Raw genomic sequence first — 24,581 nt, 5'->3', positions numbered from 1 at the left:
CCTACTCCTGCTGTTATTTCTTATGTTCTTATGTTCTCAAATCTGGTCAATGATGGGCTAGTACCAGGAAAATGATCATCAAACATGAAATCATCTAACCTTGCCTAATGGATAGCTGCAACTTGTAATAAAAAACAACTGGTTCACTAATGTCCTTATGGAAGGGAACCTGCTACCCCTCCTCAGTCTGGCTTACACTTGACTCTAGTCCCACAATATGTGGTTGACTCCTAATGCCCTCTGAGTGGCCTAGCAAGCCAGTCAGTTATAAAACAATTGCTACAAAACAGGGGGGATAAAAGTGATATCGGACAGACCTATTGTAATAACCTAGGCATCAGATCAGAACAAGACTTAGGCAAATTCAGCCCAGTGAATCCTACAAAGTTGTCCTCACTAAGATCTGGGGATAGCTGTCCCACAAATTAGTCAAACCTAACACAGAATCATATTTATCACTAATTTCTCAGACTCCTCCATCACCATCCCTGCATATGTCCTGTCCCATTGGCAGTACAGACCCACCAGAGGTGAAGTTACAGTGGTATTCAATCAGGTGGGTGTGCCCTTGGAAGTGCTCAACATTGAATCTGGACCCCATGGAGTCCCATAGCTTCAGGTGAAAAAAGGCCAAAGATTCCTTCTATTGATTACCATCTACTGCACCACCCAATTGATGAATCAGTACACCTCTATATTGAACACCACTTGGAGGATGTATTGAGGGAAGCAAAGGCATGGAGTGTACTTTGGGTAGGAGACTTCATTGTCTACCACCAAGTGGCTCAGCAGTGGCACCACTGACCAAGCTGGCTGAGCCCTAAAGGATAGCTGCCAGGCTGGGCTTCTATTCGGTGGTGAGGAAACCATCATAAGGGAGTAATCTACTTGACCACATCCTTACCAACTTACCTGTTGCAGACATGTCTGTCTAAGATAGCGCTGGTAGGAGTGACCACCAAACAGTCCTTGTGAAGACAAAGACTTGATTTCACAATGAGGACACCCTCTATCATGTAGTATGCCACTATCACCATGCTAAATGGAACAAACTAAGGATCGATCTAGCAGCCCAAAGGCTCTGTGGGCCATCAGCACAGCAGAATTGTATATCACCACAATCTGTAACCTAGTCATCCCTCCATCACCATCAAGCTGGAAGACGAACACAGATTCAATGGGGACAGTAGAAGGGCGTGCCAGGAGACTACCTAGTGAAGATCCAATGCAGGACAACATTCATGCTAATCACCTAAAGCAGTAGGCTACAGACAGAGCTAAAGAGGTTCTACAACCAACAGATTAGAGCAATGCTCTGAACATCAACTACACTGGTCAAGAATAGTGGTGGACAATCAGGTAGCTGACAGGCAGAGGTTGCTCTATAAACACCCCCATCATCAACTATGGCACACCCTAGCACGTCAGTCCAAGAGCCAAAGTTGAAATATTTTCAGCCAAGATCCCCACCATTATAAGTGCCAGTGTCTAGCATATTCTGATCACTTCTGGCGATATTAAGAAATGGCTGAATGCACTGGACACAGTGAAGTCTGCGGGCTCTGACAACACCCTGGCTGTAGTTTGAACAACTGCGTACCAGAACTAGACCCGCCATAGCCAAGCTAATCCAGTGCAACTATGACACTGACATCTACAACAATGTGGAAGATTGCCCAAGTATATCCTAGCCATAAAAAGCAGAACAAATCTAACCCAGCCAACTTCCACTTTATCAGCCTCCTTCCCGTCCATCATCAGTAAAGGAGGCAGGAGCCATCAATAGCATCACCAAGTGACACCTATTCATCAATAACCTACTTGCTGATGCTCAATTCAGGTTTAGCCAGAACAACTAGCTCTAGACCTTGTCATCGTCTTGATCTAGGAATGGAAAAGAGGTGAATGCTAGAGGAGAGGTAATAATAACTGCCCTCAACATCAAGTCAGCAGTCGACTGAGTATGGCACCAGTGAGCCCTAGCAAAACTGAGGTCAATGGGGGAAAAGGGGAAAATTCTACAGCTGCTGGAATCATACCTGACTTGAAGAAAGATAGTAACTGGAGTCCAGTCATCGCAGCCCCAGGACGTCGCTGCAGGAATTCTGCAAGGCCGTGTCTTTAGCCTAACCATCTTCAGCTGCTTCAATATCAGGTCAGAAGTGGGCCTTTTCGCTGACTATTCTGCAATGTTCAGCTCCATTCATAACTCCTTAGAATAAGAAGCAACCCATTCCAGTCCACAAAAAGGACCTGCACAACACCCAGGCTAGCCTGACAAGTGACAAGTAACTTTCGTACCACATAAGTTCCGGGCAATGACCGTGTCCAAGAAGAAAAGGCCCATCCACCTTCACCTGATCGTCAATGGCACAAGCATCACTGATTCCTGCACCATAAACATCCTGGGGGTCACTGTTGTCCAGAAGCTTAAGTGGACCAGCTATATCAACAACATTACTACAAGATTAATACAGAGGCTGGACACTCTGTAATAAGCAGTTCACCTCCTGACTTCTCAAAGCCTCTCCACCATCTACAAGGCTCAAGTAAGCAATGTGATAGAATACTCACCACTGGCCTAGACGGGTGCATCTGCAGGAATGCTCAAGAAGATCAACATTATGAAAGACAAAGCTGTTCTTTTGATTGGCATCACTGCAACTGGAATCACCACCAGCAGCACACTGTGGCTGCAGTATGTACTATATACAGGATGCATTGCTGCAAATCACCATAGTTATTTCAGTAGCACCTCCCAGCCCTGCAACCTGTAATATCAAGGTGCAGGTCATATTGTTATTGAAAATCAGGAAATGGCAGACTTGCTAAATCTTTACTTTGTATCGGTCTTCACAGTAGAAGACGAGGCTAAAGTACCAGAGATACGAGGAAAAATAAAAATAAATCAAGGTGAGGAACTTACTAGAATTAACATAAGTTTCAAAAAAATGGTAATGGAGAAAATAATGATTCTCAAGATAAACAAGTCTCCAGGACCTGATGGTTACCACCCAGGATATTAAAAGAAGTAGGTGAGAAAATTGTATATGCTCTAGTTATGATCTTCCAAAACTCTCTCGATTCTGGAATTGTCCCCTTGGATTGGAAAATTGCCAACATCACTCCATTACTTGAGAAGGGTAAGAGAGATAAACTAGGAAATTATAGGCCTATTAGTCTAATGTCTATTGCATTAGAATCTATTATTAGGGACAGAATGACTGAGCACTTGGATAAATATGAACTGATCAGAGAGAGCCAGCATGGATTTTTAATGGGCAACTCTTGTCTAACAAACCTAGTTGAATTTTTTGAGTAGGTAACTAACATGGTAGATAAGGGAGTGTCTATGGATATTATTTATATGGATTTCCAGAAGGCATTCGATAAAGTTCCACATAAGAATTGGGGGCAACCTATTAACATTGGTAGGCAATTGGTTAGGAGGTAGGAGTCAGAGAGTAGGGATCATGGGTATGTACTCAAATTGGCAGGATGTGATTAGTGGCGTCCCCCAGTGATCCGTACTGGGGCCTCAGCTTTTTACATATTTATAAATGACTTAGTTGAAGGAAGAAAGAGCCATATATCTATGTTTGCTGATGGCACTAAGTTAGGTGGTACAGTAAATAGTGTAGATGGGAGCAGAAAGTTGCAAAGGGACATTGATAGATTAATTGAGTGGGCAAAACTGTGGCAGATGCAGTTCAGTGTGAGGAAGTGTGAGATCATCCACTTTGGACCTAAGAAATATAGATCAGAATATTTTCTAAATGGTGAAAAGCTAGGAACTGTGGAGGAGCAGAGAGATTTAGGGGTCCAAGTACAGAAATCACTAAAAGATAGTGGAAGGTATGAAAAATAATTTAAATTTAAATAATTTAATGGGTGGAAGTTATGTTACAATTATATAAAGCTCTGGTTAGACCCCATTTAGAGTACTGCGTTCAGTTCTGGGCACCACACATCAGGAAGGATGTATTGGCCTTGGAGGGGGTGCAGCGCAGATTCACCAGAATGATACCGGGGTTGAAAGACTAGGCTTATATTCCCTAGAGTATAGAAGATTGAGGTGATCTAATTGAGGTGTTTAAGATGATTAAAGGTGTTGATAGGGTAGATAGAGAGAAACTATTTCCTCTGGTGGGGGAGTCCAGAACAAGGGGGATAACCTTAAAATTAGAGTTAGACTGTTCAGGGGTGATGTCAGGAAGCACTTCTTCACACAAAGGATAGTGGAAATCTGAAACTCTCTTTCCCAAAAAGCTGTTGAGGCTGGGAGTCAATTGAAAATTTCAAAACTGAGATTGATAGATTTTTGTTAGGCAAAGGTATTAAGAGTTACGGAACCAAGACAGGTAGATGGAGTTAAGATACAGATCAGCCATGATCTAATTGGATGGCGGAACAGGCTTGAGGGGCTGCATGGCCTACTCCTGTTGCTATGTTCCTATGGAAACATCATCCCCAAGGTCCCCTCCAAGTCACAAACCATCCTGACTTGGACACATACTGCCTTACCTTCATTGTTGCTGGGTAAAAATCCTGGAACTCCTTGCTTTACATCATCATGGGAGTAACATCACCAGAAGGAATGCAATGGTTCAAAGACAAAGCCGATCATCACCTTCTCAGAGCAACTAGGGGTGTGCAAGAAATGTGACCTTGCCTGTGTTACCCACATCCTGAGAACAAATCAAAAAAAGATGGCTGTTATGGTGGGTGGTGAAGGAGAGGCCATGGGCAGCGTAACATGAATTGTTGCTGCTGTGTGGTTTCCAGAGGATGATCATGAGAATTTGTCCTTAATTCAGCTGTTTTGAATCATTCTGGGTGCAACTTCTTTTATATCTTGTATCTGCAGATCTTCTTCTCATTTTGTCTTCCATTTCCTTCATTTTTTGGCCCCTGTCATTGGCAGAATTGTGGAGCACCACGTAGCATACGACCATAATCCTTGATACATGCCAGAGTGTACAGCAGTGCAGCTCTAGTCCTATCCAGGCATCTGAAGCATGATTTGAACATGCTGATGGTGTGTTCTATTATGACCCTAGTGGCTGAATGGACCTTATTTTACCTTTCTTCTCCTCAGAACCTAGGGAACCATATTAGTATCATGAGCTAAGGCTGAAGAAGCTATCCTTTATCCCTGAGGATCTAGCTAGACACTGGCCTTTGGTCTGTGAAAAGTGGTGGTATATTTGACTGTCACAAGATAAAGGAGTCATGGCAGCTTCCTAGAAAGCGTGCATTAACGTGTGTAATTTTATGTCATTGGTCACACATAGCTGGATGTTCAGAAAGTGGAACCCTTTTCTGTCCATGTAGGGGACCGCATCAATATAGGGAGTTTGTTTAGCTACATGGGTCTTGTACCTTCTGGTGCTGGGATACTGATGCAACTGCCTTATGCACAACCTGATCTGCTGTTCTTCCTCTTCTTCCATGGCCACCAAGGGGATTCCCAAGAGGAATGCCATGATACAAAGTGTACAATGGGCAGGAAGTCCCAAAATTTGGAGAACGGGCAGATATTGAGCTGCAATGTACACTCTGAGGTGCCAACTGTTAGAAGAGGGGTAAATGTGTATGTTCTTATTTATAATTTACTCCTCAAATCCATAGGGTTCGCAACATTGAATGTCAGATGTCACAGATTTATTAAGTATACTGTAACTAAACATACACTTAACAGCAGAACTCATGACAAAAGCCTTGCTAGTTTAATCAGAGGACTCAAATGCGTTACAGTTCTGAGCTCGCTATACAGGTTATGGACCCTAATTGAATCCCAAAATATCTGTTCCAACACCACTTTTTATACCTTTTTCTTACCCCTTCCATATGTGAAAAGACACATTTCTGCATTACCTAATACAACTCCATATAAGGTGCATTTTAATGAGCTGCTTCCCTTGTCCCTGATCAATAACTTTAGTTTTAACAAATTATTTTTCCCTAACTTTGTTATCTTATCGATAGTTTCACTCTTCAACAAGTGAAACTTCTAATTATTAATCTGTACCATTCCATCCCAATCTCCTGCTTCTAAAAAGTATGATGCAATCTCAGATGTTTCCTTCTGCAGAACTAACTTGTTATCAACTGAAATATATGCATCAGTATGCACTGGAATGTCATTTCATTAGGTTATTGTCTAAACTGACTATTGCTTTAAGGTCAGTCTTCATTCAACAATTCAGTGGTTACTGCATCTAAATTGACATACTTCCTTACTTAACAGGCAAAAGCTAAAGGTTACTATTACTACAATATAAAGAGAAATCAATCACAGTATAACATTAGCAGACTTCAGGACAGTCTAATTGACCATTTCCTTACAGCTACAAGCAACATCTGTTTTATACAGGCATCCTTTATGTCATAGGAACATAGGAACAGGAGTAGGCCATTCAGCCCCTCGTGCCTGCTCCGCCATTTGATATGATCATGGCTGATCTGTGATCTAACTCCATATACCTGCCTTTGGCCCATATCCCTTAATACCTTTGATTGCCAAAAAGCTATCCATCTCACATTTAAATTTAGCAATTGAGCTAGTATCAATTGCCGTTTGCGGAAGAGAGTTCCAAACTTCTACCACCCTTTGTGTGTAGAAATGTTTTCTTATCTCGCTCCTGAAAGGTCTGGTTCTAATTTTTAGACTGTGCCCCCTACTCCTAAAATCCCCAACCAGCGGAAATAGTTTCTCTCTATCCACCCTATCTGTTCCCCTTAATATCTTATAAACTTCGATCAGATCACCCCTTAACCTTCGAAACTCCAGAGAATACAACCCCAATTTGTGTAATCTCACCTCATAACTTAACCGGGTATCATTCCAGTAAACCTACGCTGCACTCCCTCCAAGGCCAATATGTCCATCCGAAGGTGCGGTGCCCAGAACTGCTCACAGTACTCCAGGTGCGGTCTAACCAGGGTTTTGTATAGCTGCAGCATAACTTCTGCCCCCTTGTACGCCAGTCCTCTAGATATAAAGGCCAGCATTCCATTAGCCTTATTGATTATGTCAGGTGCAAATTAATTGGTAAAAATGGGAAATGTAATGTATGATTTTACTACATTGTTAAGTATTAATTAAAATTTTTATGCATAGGTCTGAGAGGTAACAGCAGTGGTAATTGCTGCCATCTTTTGATTACTGTTGAAAAACAGCAGCCAGAATGCATCTAGAGACCATTACCCAGTGCTGCACCTGGGGGGGGGGGGTGGGGGGAAGGGGGCATGGGGTAACTATGGGGCCAAAAGTCCAAGACAACTGAAGTGTGACAAAGTAGAACTCCCTTCTGCCCTCGTATCTTGTTGCAGATCCTGCCCCAAATTGGAGGGGGGGGATGGAGCGGACAGCCAACAGCTGTAAGGACACATCAGAGACACCTGTCTCAGCAATAGCCAGAGAAGTCAGAGCAGCACCATTTCTCTCTGATTGTGGATCAGAGGCTCAGGAAGGACCGAAGAAGAACAGGTCCAAATTTTGAAATGCTCCTAAGGTCACAATTGCAAAGATAATTTATCATCTCTCGGATTAATTATCTTTGCAGAATTTTTGGGGCCTTTACTAAACCCGACAGATCAAAATTTGGGTTAAATCTAGTTTCAATGGGACTCTGCTCTAGGCAAAAAGTGCAGGAAATTCTAGTTGGGGGAACGGGTGAATCTTATGCTCACCCCCCCTTCATTAAGGTGCATTTTACGAACTCTTGCCAGCCCTCACCTGGCGAGATTTCTAGTTGTAGCGTAAGGTGAGGAATTCCCTGGGTATTCCGACACCTCCTCCATGCACCTTAATGAAGGGGGGGGTGAGCATAAGATTCACCCGTTCCCCCAACTAGAATTTCCAGCCCTTTTTGCCTAGAGCAGAGTCCCATTGAAACTAGATTTCACCCCAAATTTTGATCTGTCGGCACAAAAAGTAGCATTAATGTGTGCTCCCTCCCTCCCTCTCCAGGAGTTTTAAGCCCATCATTTTCGGCCTCCAGAAATATCCTCCCATCCTCTCCTCAGATCATGAGGGCAATGTGTGCAAGCAGTAAAGGCCCACTATCTGTGGCCGCAGATCCTTTGGGACATCCAACAAGCAGAGACCCAGGAAAATGAGCCGGAAGGCATTGTTAGGCCACTCCCAACTCAAGTGTGCCTTTGCTAGGTGAGAGTACTCTCCCCCTCTCCTCAGGTAGTACAAAATGGTAGGTGCTTGCCTTGATGGGGTCTCTCTCCCTTTATCCTCTGCTGTGAACCCAGGAAATAAGCATTCCCAGTTGCACAGGAGAGGAAAATTGACCCTAAAATCAATTAATTATGAAGATTCACGGAGCTATCATAACTTCGGTAGAAGAGCTGCAGAAAGCCTGATAAAGTGCCGGAGGAGCAGGAGAACACACACAGGAATATAATAATCTGCTGCTCTGTTATTGCACACTGCTGTACGTAGGGGGTGGTGGTGTGTGTCAGCTTCGCCTCTGACTTCTGAGCGGTTCGAATCGCTCCCACTCCCTGGGTTCTAGACCTTGGACTTATTTGGGGGTTGTGACAAAGTGCAGCAGACAACTGGTTTTGGTGCAAGAAACTTTGATCTTTATTTAAGAGAGAAAATACAACACAAAAATCTTAACACTCTAATAAAATGGGGAACACTTCGGTACACACGAGGGAAATTACAGTAGAAAGATGCCTCACCCCTCCCAATCCCACTATACTAGCTAAATTGGACTCTAAAGGACCAGAGATAATGCTCACCAAACGAATCCTTGACAGTAATTCACCCAGAGGTAAGTCAGAAATAGATTGTAGAGTGGAAACTTTGCGGATCTTCGGTTTTCTCCCGAGTTGGTTTTTTTTGGTCGCGGTGGCCCAATATTACCCGGTTGGTTGGTGGTAATATTCGGTTGGTTGTTTCGTAAGGCCCTTGTTGCCGTGAAGTGTCTGATGGTCGCTGGGGCTGTTGCTCTGGTTTCTTCTTGTGTGTCGGCCTGCTTCTAGAGCTGCTGACCTTCTCTCTGTTGCCCCCTCGCCTTGTTGAACAATCCTTTGCCCTTGCAGGTCTGGCTGACCGGTTCTCTCACGTAGGGTTCGTTGGTTTCACCGGAAGCTGCTTTCCTTCCAGAGACAGGCAGAACAAGACAAGCAGCACACAAGCGCCAGCAAGAACCAAAGAGAGAGAGAGAGAGAGGGAGAGGTTTCGAGTTTCCACTTCTATATCCCTCTCTTACAATGGTCTTCGTCACTTAAAAAAAAACACTTCATGTCTGTTTAAACAGTTCTTACAAAGTCCTTAAGAATCTTTGATGGCTTTTGATGGTCCCTCACCATGTTGCAATTGCTTCTCCCGATGGGTCATTGTTTTAATTCCGATTTTCTGATCACCTGGTATACAGGCTTCCTTTTGTATCCAACGTCCTAGGTGTTGATCGGTTTTGCTTTAAAACAAAGACATGGCCCCACCATGTCTGGAGCAGTTGCCTCTTTCAATGGCCTACTGCCTTTCGAATTAGTGCTGAGTGTTGACAACCTGCTGTAGGTTTTGCATTAAAACAGAGACATGTCTGAAGCAGTAATTCTCCCACATTCCACTGTGTGTGTTGTTGATTCGTATCCTTCCATCTTAGGATTTTAGTCAATGGCCAAAGTTTTTCCATACTCAGGGAAAAGGTGAATTCCCAGAATTCTTACAGTCGCCCCTACGAGGAAGCGAGTCCCTTAAAGGACGTGGATTCCTCGAAAAGTACTTTTCCCTGGTTGATGCTTCCTGGTGCGGCGCGTGTGTGAGTCACCCTGAAATGGTTAGAAAAGAGTCCAAAGTCCTTTTCTTTCGGGTTTTTCTCTGAGTTTTGGGGGATCTGTGAATTTTGAGAATCTTACATGTACCTGTATGATCTGGAATGCGGTACCTGAAAGGGTGGTGGAAGCAGATTTAATAATAACTTTCAAAAGTGAATGGATAAATATTTGAAGAGAAAAAAATTACAGGGCAATGGGGAAAGAGCAGGGGAATGGGACTAACCTGATAACTCTTTCACAAAGCTGGCACAGGCACACTGACCCAAATGGCCTCCTTCTGTGCTGTATTAGTCTACGAAATTATGCATCAAATTACTTTTTCTTCTTTCTGCAAAGATTGCAGTTTTAATGATGTTGATAATTATTACCAGCAAATTTATTTTTTTACTAACAAAACTAAGATCTAGTGAAGTTGGTGGAATGAAGCTAATTAGGAATTAAATTCCAATCCTGTAAAGTAAATGTAATAAAATCTGATTACGGGATTTGATTCTGAAATTATCTAAAATCTAACTAGTGTCTGATGATTTAGTGTGCAAGTGAATTATATCAGAATCCACTTATTGACTGTTGATATCTTTGTGTGGTTGTTGTACAATTTGGTTTCTAGGTGAGAATATCTGGATAATTCTGGATGGTCCAGTGGATGCTATTTGGATAGAAAATTTAAATTCCGTACTGGATGACAACAAGACATTAACTTTGGCTAATGGTGACCGTATTCCCATGGCTCCTTCCTGTAAATTATTGTTTGAAGTACACAACATTGAGAATGCATCTCCAGCCACAGTGTCCAGAATGGGAATGGTCTACATCAGCTCTTCTGCTCTCAGCTGGAAGCCAATTTTGAAGGTAACAGCCTCATTACATATGAAGAAGATGCTTTTGATGCTCAATAAGTATCTGTGATGCTTAGGGAGAAGAGTGCTAGTATAAACCAGGTGAAACAACTTCTGAAAAGAGAGGAAGAGCAGCCAAAAGTCATGGTCCATGTTGTAAACAATGACACAGATAGAAATACATTTGAGGTAAAAACAGAAAATGCTGGAAACACTTAGCAACTCAGGCAGCATTTGTGGAGAGAGAATCAGAGTTAACGTTTCAGGTCGATGACCGTTCATCAGAAATGGAAGATATGAAAGAAGAACAGCTTTTAAGCAAGTGCAGAGCCAGGGAATAGGGGGAGGGGCAGGAAAAGATGTTAGCAAACAGATCAGCAGTGGGAAATCTTCAAAGATGGGATGACAGAATACAAATATATTCCTATGTCAAAAAAACTAGAGTTCTGTGCATAAATACCAGAGATCAAAACTAAATGGAAATTTAAAAGGGAGGCATATGAAAAATTAGAACTAATAATACTAAAGAAAATCATGAAGAATATAGAAAATGTAATGAGGAAGTGAAAAGGGTGTAAGCAGAGAAATGTAAGAACAGGAGTAGGCCATTTAGCCCTTGAGCCTGTTCTGCCATTCAGATCATGGCTAATCTGTAACTCAACACTTTATACCCACTTTTTTCCCTATCCTTTGATATCCTTGCTAACATCTAAATCCCAGTCTTGAACATTTAAATTTACCCACAGCCTTTTGAAGAAGAGAGTTCCAGATTTCTACTGCCCTTTGTGTGAAAAAGTGTTTCCTGAGGGTCAATTTTAGGATGGCCGAGCGGGTGCGATCGTGGCGGGGGGGTTCCTAAAATTGTGGAATCCCGGAGCGGGTCCAGAGCTCTGCTCCATCCCACCCACTACCGGGTTCCCCCCATGCGGGACTCCCATCGGCAATCAAAGCCGCCAGGATGACAGTTTAGATTGTTAGGGAGGTACTTGAGGTCGTTGACAGACCTCATTGGGAAGAGATTTTAGCAGGGATGTGATTTTGGACTCTCCTCAGCGTGTTTCCCATGCTGTGGGAAACACTCCCTATTGTTGCAGATGTGTTTCAATCAGCAGCCATTGGGAGATGCAGAGGATTCCTTGACAGTTGGGGGGAATACCTCATTCATTGCAGCAGGGCACTCTGTCACTTCAAACAAAGTTTTGCCTGCCACACCGTTGTCTCCACGCTCAAAATTATTACATCATACCCTAAACTCTGCTGTCCAAACACGTTTCCCTACTTTGCGGACCCCCTCACACTCACATCATCAGGATGGTGGTGGGGTTTCATAGCCTCATTCATCGCTCCATTGGAGGACGAGCACCATCACCAGCCTCGCCAGGCACGCCATCCACCTCCGCCACGTGGAGCTACACAACATAGTTCTGCGCAACAGGCACCTGCACAAAGTAGTCATGCAACTACAAATACACCCACTGTAGGGTGACCCAATGGGTGGCATCAAGGGTTTTCATGGAGAACCTCATGAAAGGGCCTTATTGCACAACCAGTCAAGAATGGCCAAGACGTGGCAGTAGTGGAGACAATACAATATGTAATGTGAGTTGATCAGAAATCAAATATAAGTAAAAACCACGACAAACCCTCAAACACCCTTGTGCATCCCCTTCATGCTCACGACATGTTTGACTTACGCTTCCTACTACACATATGTGATGCATGCCCTGTTGCTGCAGCACAGGTAGTGGCAGGTTGGGTGAGGCTGACCGTGAAAGAGATGCATGAGAGGTTGAGTGTGAGATAGAGCCATGAGATTGTATGAGGATTGGGTTGAGTGGTAGTGGCGGGATGACTACTGGGGAGGTGAGGAAGTGCAGGTAAGATGAGGATGAGGGTTCAGTGAGTGTGAGGAGTGACGTGATAGAGTAGTGTTGGCAGTGCAGAAGGAGATGTGAGGTGGGGGCGGTGATGTGGCAGCCGGAGTGTAGGGGAATGAGTGACAGTACTCACTTCGGCTGACCTGGTTAGGTCATTGAAGCGCCTCCTGCACCGTATGCAGGTGCGTGATATGTTGGTGGTGCTGGTGACCTCCTCTGCCACCTCGAGCCAGGCCTTCGTGGTGGCAGAGGCAGGCCACTTCCTCCCGTCCGCCGGGTGGAAGATCTCCCTCCTCCTCCTCCTCCTCCTCACCCCATCCAGTAAGACCTGGAGTGAGGCATCATTAAACCTGGGAGCAGCCTTCCCACTGGGCTGCTCCATGCTGTAATTTTGCCTATTTTCTGCAGCATCAGTCAATGGAGGACTGCCCCTTTAAATCGGGCTCCTCCAGCTGACAGCCTATGATGCGGGTACGCAGTCCGCCCGCTGTGCAGCTCTCCAACGCGAAACCCAGAAGCCAAGGTAAGTGGCTTCAATTTACTTATGATCATGTGCCAAACCCACCAATTTCACTGGGCAGGTTACCCACGCACCCAGTTGACCCCCCGCTGCCAACCCGCCTCCCTCCTAATATCGGGCCCCTGATCCCACTCCAAAATGGCTTAGTTCTAATTTTAAGATTATGCCCTCTTGCTCTAGAATCCTCCACCAGAGTAAATAGTTTCTCTGCATCCAGCCTATCGAATCCTTTTATCATTTTTAACGCCTTGATTAGATCACCCTTCAATCTTCTAAATTCAAGGAAATAGCAATAACAGTAACAGCTTGCATTTATATAGTGCCTTTAACGTCCCTGACACTGAGACACATAAGGAGATACTAGGACAGGTGACCAAAAGTTTGGTCAAAGAGGTAGATTTTGAGGAGCGTCTTAGAGGAGGAGAGAGAGGTAGAGAGGTTTAAGAACATAAGAAATAGGAGCAGGAGCAGGCCATACAGCCCCTCGGGCCTGCTCCACCATTCAATAAGATCATGGCTGAACTTCTGCCTCAACTCCAATTTCTCATGCTATCCCCATATCCCTTGATTCCCTTAATGTCCAAAAATCTATTGATCTCAGTTTTGAATATGCTCAAAGCCTGAGCATCCACAGCCCTCTGAGGTATAGAATTCCAAAGATTCACAACCTTCTGAGTGAAGAAATTTTTCCCCATCTCAGTCATAAATGGTCGACCCCTTATCCTGACATTATGACCTCTAGTTCTAGACTCTCCAGCCAGGGGAAACAGCCTCTCAGCATCTACCCTGTCAAGCCCCCTTTAAGAATTTTTTAAGTTTCAATGAGATTACCTCTCATTCTTCTAAATTCCAGAGAATATAGGCCCATTCTGCTCAATCTCTCCTCATAGGACAACTTTCTCATCCCAGGAATCAGTCTGGTGAACCTTCGTTGCACCCCCTCTAAGGCAAGTATATCCTTCCTCAGGTAAGGAGACCAAAACTGTGCATAATACTCCAAGTTTGGTCTCACCAGAGCCCTGTATAATTGCAGCAAGACTTACTTACTCTTATATTCCAACCGCCTTGCAGTAAGGGCCAACATACCATTTGCCTTCCTAATTGCGTGCTGTACCTGCATGCTAACTTTCTGTGTTTCGTGTACAAGGGCACCCAAATTCCTCTGAATACCAACATTTATTAGTCTCTCACCTTTAGGCATTGAATTCCAGAGCTTAGCGCCTAGGCATAGCCGCCAATGGTGGAACGATTAAAATCTGCGATGCTCAAGAGGCCAGAATTGGAAGAGTGCAGAGATCGCAGCGGATTGAAGGGCTGGAGGAAGTTACAGAGAAAGGGAGGGGCGAGGCCATGAAGGGGTTTGAAAACAAGGATGAGAATTTCAAAATTGAGACATTGGAGCCAATGTAGGTCAGCGAGCACAGGGGTGATGGGTGAACAAGACTTTGGTGCGAGTTCAGACACGGGCAGTAGAGTTTTGGATGAGCTCAAGTTTACGGCGGGTGGAAGACGGGAGGCCAGCCAGCAGAGCATTGGAATAGTCAAGTCTGGGGGTAACAAAAGCATAGATGAAGGTTTCAGCAGCTGATGAGCTGAGGCGGGGGCAGAGACGGACGACGTTACGGAGGTGGAAGTAGGCAGTCTTGGTGATGGAGCGAATATGTTGTCGGAAGCTCATCCCAGGGTCAAATAGGATGCCATGGTTGCAAACAGTCTGATTCAGCCTCAGACAGTGGCGGAAGAGGGATGGAGTCGGTGACTAGGGAACGGAGTTTGTGGCAGGGAGCGAAGATAATGGTTTCGGTCTTCCCTGTATTTAGTTGGAGGAAATTTCTGCTCATCTGGACAAATCAGAAACAGTGGAAGGGTCGAGAGAGGTGGTATTGATGTAGACCACACCATCCTCCTCCCACGCCTCTCCTCCATTGTCCAGCTGAGTGGGACTGCCTTTGTCTGGTTCCACTCTTACCTATCCAGTCATAGCAAGGGAATCTCCTGCAATGACTTTTCTTCCGCCCCCGCACCATTACCTCTGGACTCCCGTAGATCCCCATGGATCGATCCATGGCCCCCTCCTATTTCTCATCTACATGCTGACTCTCGGTTGCACAATGTCAGGTTCCACATGCATGCTGCGACACCCAGCTCTACCTCACCACCTCCTCTATCATTCTGTTGTCAGACTGCTTGTCTGACATCCAAGTCCTCCAATTGGGAAAACCGAATCCATTGATGTCAAGGGCAGTCACTCTCACTTCACCTCTGGAATTCAGCTCTTTTGTCCATGTTCGGACCAAGGCTGTAATGAGGTCTGGATCCGAGTGGTCCTGGCAGAACCCAAACTGAGCATCGGTGAGCAGGTTATTAGTGAGTAAGTGCCGCTTGATAGCACTGTTGACAACACCTTCCATCATTTTACTGATGATTGAGAGTAGACTGTTAGAGCGGTGATTTGTCGGGTTGGATTTGTCCTGCATTTTGTGGCCAGACATACCTGGATAATTTTCCATTGTTGGGTAGATGCCAGTGTTGTAGCTGTACTGGAACAGCTTGGCTAGAGGCGCGGCTAGTTCTAGAGCACATGTCTTCAGCATTACAGCCGGGATATTGTCAGGACCCATAGTTTTTGCTGTGTCCAGTGCACTCAGCCGTTTCTTGATGTCAAGTGGCGTGAATCGAATTCGATGAAGACTAGCATCTGTGATGATGGGGACCTCAGGAGGGGGCCAAGATGGATCATCCACTCGGCAATTCTGGCTGAAGATGGTTGCAAACGCTTCAGCCTTGTCTTTTGAACTCACGTGCTGGGCTCTGCCATTATTGAGGATGGGGATATTTGTGGAGCCTCCTTTGCGAGTGGATGTGGCAGTACTGCAGCTTTGACCTGATCCGTTAGTTGTGGGATCACTTAGCTCTGTCTAAACCCTGCCGCTTCCGCTGTTTAGCATGCATGTAGTCCTGTGTTATAGCTTCACCAGGTTGGCAACTCATTTTGAGGTCTTCCTGGTGCTAATCTTGACATGCTGTTCTACACTCCTCATTGAACCAGGGTTGGTCATCTGGCTTGATGGTGATGGAGGTGCGAGGGATATGCTGGGCCATGAGGTTACAGATTGTGGTGAACTACAGATGGGGGACAGCATGAAGTTAATTTTTACATAAGCACAAAAAGTGCCACTGTACTTGTTTAGCATTGCTGGGGTGGGGGGGAGGTGGAGGGGTGGAGCGGGGTGGTGCTGCACAAGGCCAGTGTCAGAGGAATGCAGAGTTCTGGGGAGGTTAGAGTTTACAGAAAAGAGAGGGGCAAGGCCATGTGGGATATAAACATGAGGATGAAAATTGGAGGCTTTAGGGGACTGGGGCCCAATGTAAGTCAGCAAGGACTGATCCCCCTCGTCCGAAACCTGCAAAAATTGGAGCAGTGCAGAGATCTCGGAGGGTTGTGGGGCTGGATGAGGTTACAGAGATAGGGAGGGGCGAGGACACCCACCCCTCACCCTACCAATGGCAGCCGTGCCTTCAGACATCAAGGCCCCTTGCTGTGAAATTCCCCTCCTAAACCATCCACTTCTCCTCCTCTCTGCTTAAAACCCGCCTTTTTCACCAAGCTTCTAGTCGCCCCTTCTAATATTTCCTGCTTTGACTGGGCGTCTATTTGTGTCGGATTGCGTCTCTATGGAGCGCCTTGGGAAATTTTTCTACATTAAAGATGCTGTATAAAATCAAGTTGTTGTTGATTTTCTGGAAAATGGGGATGGTATTTTAATTTTGCCCATTTTTCTGTGAAAACTATAAATGAATGTTCTTGATTATTATTGTATATTCCTTTACTTATGTACCGAGGCTCCAAATTTCCTTCCATAACTCCTTGAGAGAGTTCAATAAAACCACTGGAAAATGACAGTGACCTGCTTGTGCTGGGATCACCTTTGTAAGGAGAAGAACCTTTGTCCTCTCCCCTTATGAGGCCTTTGTAAACAATTTTACAACACCAAGTTATAGTCCAGCAATTTTATTTTAAATTCACAAGCTTTCGGAGGCTTCCTCCTTCCTCAGGTGAACGTTGTTGGAAATGAAATCTTCGAAATTAAATCGCATTTATAAATCACAGAACAATGCTTGGTGATTACAGACAGTTTTTTCAACTGCCCGTTGCCAAGGCAATCAGTGTGCAGACAGACAGGTGTTACCTGCAAGGTCTCCGAATATACAAATCACCAAAAAAAAAAAAAAAAAACGGAGATAGAGAGGTAGAAACATAGAAAAGACAGCAACTGACCCGTTATATTAAAAACAGATAACATTTGTTCGCTGGTGGGGTAACGTGTAGCGTGACATGAACCCAAGATCCCGGTTGAGGCCGTCCTCATGGGTGCGGAACTTGGCTATCAATTTCTGCTCGACGATTTTGCGTTGTTGTGTGTCTCGAAGGCTGCCTTGGAGTACGCTTACCCGAAGGTCGGTGGCTGAATGTCCTTGACTGCTGAAGTGTTCCCCGACTGGGAGGGAACCCTCCTGTTTGGCGATTGTTGCGCGGTGTCCGTTCATCCGTTGTCGCAGCGTCTGCATGGTCTCGCCAATGTACCATGCTCTGGGGCATCCTTTCCTGCAACGTATGAGGTAGACAACGTTGGCCGAGTCACAGGAGTATGAACCATGCACCTGGTGGGTGGTGTCCTCTCGTGTGAAGGTGGTATCTGTGTCGATGATCTGGCATGTCTTGAAGAGGTTACCGTGGCAGGGTTGTGTGGTGTCATGGACGCTGTTCTCTTGAAAGCTAGGTAATTTGCTGCGAGGCCAAGTCATTAGGGGGCAGGCAGAGGGGTGGGGACACCCTAAACTGGGAGTTCCTGCTTCCTTGGCTCAAATGAGACTAGGCTTAGGACTGGAGGCTGGTACGCCAAGAGAGATATTGGATATTGGCAAATTAGCCCCACTTGGTGTTCCAGACCAAGGAAGAGGCAAGGATTTTAAAATTCAATGCCGCGATTTTAAAATTCTCATCCTCCTTTTCAAATCGCTCCATGCCCTCGCCCATCCCTATCTCTGAAACCTCCTCCAGCCCTACAACCCTCCTCGATCTCTGCACTCCTCAGTTCTGGCCTTTTGTGCATCCCTGATTTTCATCGCTCCACCATTGGAGGCCGTGCCTTCAGCTGCCTAGGCCCTAAGCTCTCGAATTCCCTCCCTAAACCTCTCCACCTCTCTACCTTACTCTTCTCCTTTAAGATGCTCCTTAAAACCTACCTCTTTGACAAAGCTTTTGCTCACCTGTCCTAATACCTCATGTGGCTGGGTATCAAATTTTGTTTGTTAATGCTTCTGTGAAGTGCCTTGGGATGTTTTACTACGTTAAAGGTACTATATAAATGCAAATTGCTTTTGTTGTAGGATCCCCAAAGTTTTTTTTTAATCTGGTTTGGTCCCCTTGCACAGGAGGACAAAGAGGCACTTAATGGGGTTGGGGGCTTGAATAAATGCTCCCTAATAGCAGGCAAGTGCCATATTTTCAGGCTGCTTGGGGCAGGTGGCTCCGGTGATGTGCCCGTAGTGACAGGGGTCCCCACATGCAAATTAGGGGCCTTCCAGCTTATTCCACATATTCGAGTGGGTTCAGTGCTGGAGGGCAGTAGCAGGCATGATCCCAGTTTTTCCTGATTTTTGGTGCCTCAAAGCTTGACTTTTCGTTTTTGAAATCCAGAATATACAGTGAGATGATAGGCAAGATGTATCAAGTTGGATGGAATTACCTGGTGTTTAGCAGCACTGTAAGAGCCGTGCAAGCTTAAACCAGTTGCTAAACAATTTGAGTTAGGGTCCTACAATCGGCAGTAGGGCCCCAATTTGCATATACAGGATGCCTAATGCCAGGGCGAAATTAGGTTGAATTTCTCCCCCCATTTGTTTTTTTAGTTACTTTTTTTGAATAAATAAAGTTTTCAGACACTAATAATAAATATATGCATGGCTGCTTTAATAAACCTAGATTGCACATATAAACAATCACTAGTGTTTACATTGTTTCTCATGTTAAAAATTTCTATGTTTTAGGATTGACAGCATTTATTTATTTATACAGCTGTGGTAGGTAAAGGAAACACAAATTATTTATTTTCTAGGAACAAATCAAAGAACTGACTCCAGATATTTCTCATGTCAAAAATGACATCATCAAACATTAAAAATGTCATGGTTTATGCTGTTTCCATGTGGAGACTACATTGTGGATGGGTACATATCCCCATTGAAAAAGTTTGGAAAGAACTGTCGAAGGCTTATATCTGGAGTCAGTTCTTTGATTTGTTCCTAGAAAATAAATAATTTGTGTTTCCTTTACATACCACAGCTGCATAAATAAATAAATGCTGTCAATCCTAAAACATAGAAATTTCCTCAGATAAACATAATGGTCCAGATTTTGCTGTGAAAATAACAGTGAGGCTAACAGCGCTCACTGTTATTGATGCACAAATCGCACAGCAACTTCCGGCGGGCGGAGATGCGCAGTTAAATGCGAAAATCCGGAGGTTGCTGGCCCAGATGCGCCACTCCTCCGTAAGCTGTGCGAAAACGGCATCTCACTGTCTGAATCACCATTCAAATGTATTGAACAGTGTGAAGTTCGTAGATACAGACTAAACTGCCACAAAAAGTTAAGGCTTGTCCATTCCAGTCTAAGCACCCTTTTAACGGCGTGATAAGTCTTAGTTACTGCCAAACAACGTCTCTGGCTCTGAAAATTAACTTTTACAAGGAGTCTCGTTCCTTTATCTTTTAATTGTTGTTGGAGATTTAAAAACAAAAATTTAAAGAATTTTTTTTACTTTTTCTTTCTGTCTCTTTTATCTCTCTTAATTCAATCTTTCTTATCCTCTCTTTATTTCTCTTTCCGTACTTGATTTGACATTCAATTCACAATTCTAATTTACACTTCCTGGTTCAGACTCTGCGCTGTTGATTAATGATTCTGCAATCTGATTGGTTAAGGAGATACACAGCAGCTTGTTCTGTTCACTCAGGTTCCAGGTGCCCTGGAGAGGACACTGCACTTTATAGATCTCCCGCTGACAGTTACTTGCCATGCAAGTCTATGGGCAAGTGCAAGTCTGACGAACGCCAGAATCTGGCCCATTATGTTCGAATTTCCAGAGAGTTTCTCCCAATCTCTCAACGTAACTTTAGTGTAAAATCAGCGGAAACACCAAAAAAATAGCACAAATGCCCATTTCTCCAAGGCTTTTGCCAATCTTCCGCTGAAGTTGCAGTGTGAGATCAGGATAACCCCCGCAGAAATTTCAGGTATATTTACTTTACATAAAAATCCGAAAGCCAAGGTTTGCATTTTAATCAGGTTTTTAATTCAAACAAATCAGTAACCTCACACACTTCCAGACTTTTACACAATACTGTAAGGGGGGCAAAGTTTACAACCAGCATCAAAAAAGCTTTTAAAATGTATTCTCCAGCTTGATTTTGAATCATCTGGAAATCCGGCCAATTACCGCCCCATCAGTCTACTCTCAATCATCAGCAAAGTGATGGAAGGTGTCATCGACAGTGCTATCAAGCAGCACTTACTCACCGATAACCTGCTCACTGATGCTCAGTTTGGGTTCTGCCAGGAAACACTGGGCTCCAGACCTCATTACAGCCTTGGTCCAAACATGGACAAAAGAGCTGAATTCCTGAGGTGAGGTGAGGTGAGAGTGACTGCCCTTGACATCAAGGCAGCATTTGACCGAGTGTGGCACCAAGGAGCCCAGTAAAATTGAAGTCAATGGGAATCAGGGGGAAAACTTTCCAGTGGCTGGAGTCATACCTAGCACAAAGGAAGATGGTAGTGTTTGTTGGAGGCCAATCATCTCAGCCCCAGGACATTGCTGCAGGAGTTCCTCAGGGCAGTGTCCTAGGCCCAACCATCTTCAGCTGCTTCATCAATGACCTTCCCTCCATCATAAGGTCAGAAATGGGGATGTTCGCTGATGATTGCACAGTGTTCAGTTCCATTCGCAACCCCTCAGATAATGAAGCAGTCCGAGCCGGCATGCAGCAAGACCTGGACAACATCCAGGCTTGGGCTGATAAGTGGCAAGTAACATTTGCGCCAGATAAGTGCCAGGCAATGACCATCTCCAACAAGGGAGAGTCTAACCACCTCCCACTGACATTCAGTGACATTACCATCGCCGAATCCCCCACCATCAACATCCTGGGGGTCACCATTGACCAGAAATTTAACCGGACCAGCCATATAAATACTGTGGCTACAAGAGCAGGTCAGAGGCTGGATATTCTGCGGCGAGTGACTCGTCTCCTGACTCCCCAAAGCCTTTCCAGCATCTACAAGGCACAAGTCAGGAATGTGATGGAATACTTTCCACTTGCCTGGATGAGTGCAGCTTCAACACTTAAGAAGCTCGACACCATCCAGGACAAAGCAGCCCACTTGATTGGCATCCCATCTACCACCCTAAACATTCACTCCCTTAACCACCGGTGCACTGTGGCTGCAGTGTGTACCATCCACAGGATGCACTGCAGCAAGTCGCCAAGGCTTCTTCGACAGCACCTCCCAAACCACCTAGATGGATAAGGGCAGCAGGTACATGGGAACAACACCACCTGCACGTTCCCCTCCAAGTCACACACCATTCCGACTTGGAAATATATCGCCGTTCCTTCATCGTCGCTGGGTCAAAATCCTGGAACTCCCTTCCTAACAGCACTGTGGGAGAACCTTCACCAGACAGACTGCAGCGGTTCAAGAAGGCGGCTCATCACCACCTTCTCAAGAGCAATTAGGGATGGGCAATAAATGCTGGCCTCGCCAGCGACTCCCACATCCCTGTAACAAATAAAAAAAAATGAAAAAACTCAGAGCATGAAGAAAGACACGTTTCCAGTTGTTCTAAGAGAATCATATTGGTTCTGCACACACTTGGACTATGGCATTCTGGAAATTGCAGCCACTGGTGTAGTTGCTAACTCTCCTCAGCTGAAAGAGTGATGGGTCTGGAAAAAAAATATCAACTGTAATTCCAGGCTTTTGTTAGTGGCTGAGGCCTCCAAGTAGAAACATCAATGATGGACAATTTTGTAGGTAAATTTAATCATAGTGTAGTAAAATGTATAATTTTTTAACATTTTTATTCATAGAATCATAGAAATTTATGGCACAGAAGGAGGCCATTCGACCCATCGTGTCTGTGCCGGCCGTAAAAGAGCTATCCTGCCTAATCCCACTTTCCAGCTCTTGATCCATTGCCTTGTAGGTTACAGCACTTCAAGTGCATATCCAAGTACTATTTAAATGCGATGAGGTTTTCTGCCTCTACCACCCTTTCAAGCAGTTAGTTCCAGACCCCCACCACCCTCCGAGTGAAAAAGTTTCTCCTCAGCTCACTTCTAATCCTTCTACCAATTACTTTAAATCTATGCCCCCTGGTTATTGACCTCTCTGTTAAGGGAAATTGGTCCTTCCTATCCACTCTAACGAGGCCCCTCATAATTTTATGCATCTCAATTAAATCTCCCCTCAGTCTCCTCTATTCCAAAGAAAACGACCCCAGCCTATGCAATCTTTCCTTATAGCTAAAATTCTCCAGTCCTGGCAACATCCTCGTAAATCTCCTCTGTACCCTCTCCAGTGCAATCACATCTTTCCTGTAATGTACGCAGTACTCAAGCTGTGGCCTAACTAGTGTTTTAGACAGTTCCAGCATAAGCTCCCTACTCTTATATTCTGTGCCTCGGCTAATAAAGGAAACTATCCCATATTCTTCTTAACCACCTTATCTATATGCCCTGCTACCTTCAGGGATCTTTGGACATGCACTCCAAGATCCCTCTGTTCCTCCACACTTCTCAGTATCCTATCATTTATTGTGTACTCCCTTGTCTTGTTTGCCCTCCCCAAATGCATTATCTCACACTTCTCTGGATTGAATTCCATTTGCCACTTTTCTGCCCACCTGACCAGTTCATTGATATCTTCCTGCAGTCTACAGCTTTCCTCCTCACTATCAACCACACGGCCAACTTTTGTATCATCTGTAAACTTCTTAATCATGCCTCCTACATTGATGTCTAAATGATTGATACATACCACAAAAAGCAAGGGACCGAGTACTGAGCCCTGTGGAACCCCACTGGAAAACAGCCTTCCCAGGGTAAGGTAGCATAGTGGTTATGTCACTGGACCAATAATCCTAGAGACCTCGATGAATAATCCAGAGTCATGAGTTCAAATCCCGCCACGGCAATTGGGGAATTTAAATTCAATTTAAAATCTGGAATAAAAAAAGACTAGTATCAGTAATGGTGGCCTTGAAACTATCGGATTGTCGTAAAAACCCACCTGGTTCATTAATGCCATTGAGGGAAGGAAATCTGCCGTCCTTACCCGGTCTGGCCCATATGTAACTCCAGACCCACAGCAATGTGGTTGATTCTTAATCACCCTCTGAAATGGCTGAGCAAGCCACTCAGTTGTACAATCTTGCTACAAAAAGTCATAATAAGAATAAAACCGGATGGACCACACGACACTCATGCCAACAAGGACAAACCAAGCCCAGTCGACCCTGCAAAGTCCTCCTCATTTAACATCTGGGAACTTGTGCCAAAATTGGGAGAGCTGTCCCACAGACGAGTCAAGCAACAGCCTGCCATACTCACAGAATCATACCTCTCAGCCAACATCCTAGACTCTTCCATTACCATCCCTGGGTCTGTTCTGCCAGTGAGATGGCGATACAACGATATACAGTCGGGAGAAGTCCTCAACATTGACTCCAGCCCCCATGAAATCTCATGGCATCAGGCCAAACATGGGTAAGGAAACCTCCTGCTGATAACCATCATATCGCCCTCCCTCAGCTGATGAATCAGTCATCCTCCATGTTGAGCACCACTTGGAGGAAGCACTGAGGGTAGCAAGGGCACAGAATGTACTCTGGGTGGGGGACTTCAATGTCCATCATCAAGAGTGGCTCGGTAGCACCACCACTGACCGAGCTGGCCGAGTCCTGAAGGACAGAGCTGCCAAACTGGGCCTGTGGCAGATGGTGAGCGAACCAACACGAGGGAAAAACTTACTTGACCTCATCCTCACCAATCGACCAGTCGCAGTTGCATCTGTCCATGACAGAATTGGTAGGAGTCACCACCGCACAGTCCTCGTGGAGACAAAGTCCCGTCTTCACACTGAGGACACCATCCAACGTGTTGTGTGGCACTACCACCGTGCTAAATGGAATAGATTCAGAACAGATCTAGCAGCTCAAAACTGGGCATCCATGAGGCAACTGTGGGCCATCAGCAGCAGCAGAATTATATTCCAGCACAATCTGTAACTTCATGACCTGGCATATTCCTCACTTTACCATTACCAACAAGTCAGGGGATCAACCCTGGCTCAATGAGGAGTGCAGAAGAGAATGCCGGGAGCAGCAACAGGTGTACCGAAAAATGATGGTGCCAACCTGGTGAAGCTACAACAGAGGACTACATGCATGCTAAACAGCGAAAGCAACAGGCTAT

At 44.9% G+C, this 24,581-nt stretch overlaps 1 protein-coding gene across 1 annotated transcript in view; it reads left to right on the top strand.

The window, feature by feature from the left end:
- The window catches only part of LOC137322209 (dynein axonemal heavy chain 8-like), a 1,675,662-nt gene that overhangs the window by 1,076,508 nt on the left and 574,573 nt on the right, over window positions 1-24,581 (top strand). Inside the window, exon 58 of the mRNA XM_067985325.1 lies at window positions 10,415-10,656. Coding sequence (XP_067841426.1) covers window positions 10,415-10,656 — 242 coding nt within the window. The remainder of the gene's footprint in view (window positions 1-10,414; window positions 10,657-24,581) is intronic.

The sequence above is a fragment of the Heptranchias perlo genome, chromosome 5 (assembly GCF_035084215.1).
Source record: "Heptranchias perlo isolate sHepPer1 chromosome 5, sHepPer1.hap1, whole genome shotgun sequence".
In the NCBI taxonomy this organism is placed as follows: Eukaryota; Metazoa; Chordata; class Chondrichthyes; order Hexanchiformes; family Hexanchidae; genus Heptranchias; species Heptranchias perlo.
The sequence above is the reverse complement of the archived record's forward strand: the minus strand, read 5'-3'. Positions and strand labels throughout refer to the sequence as shown.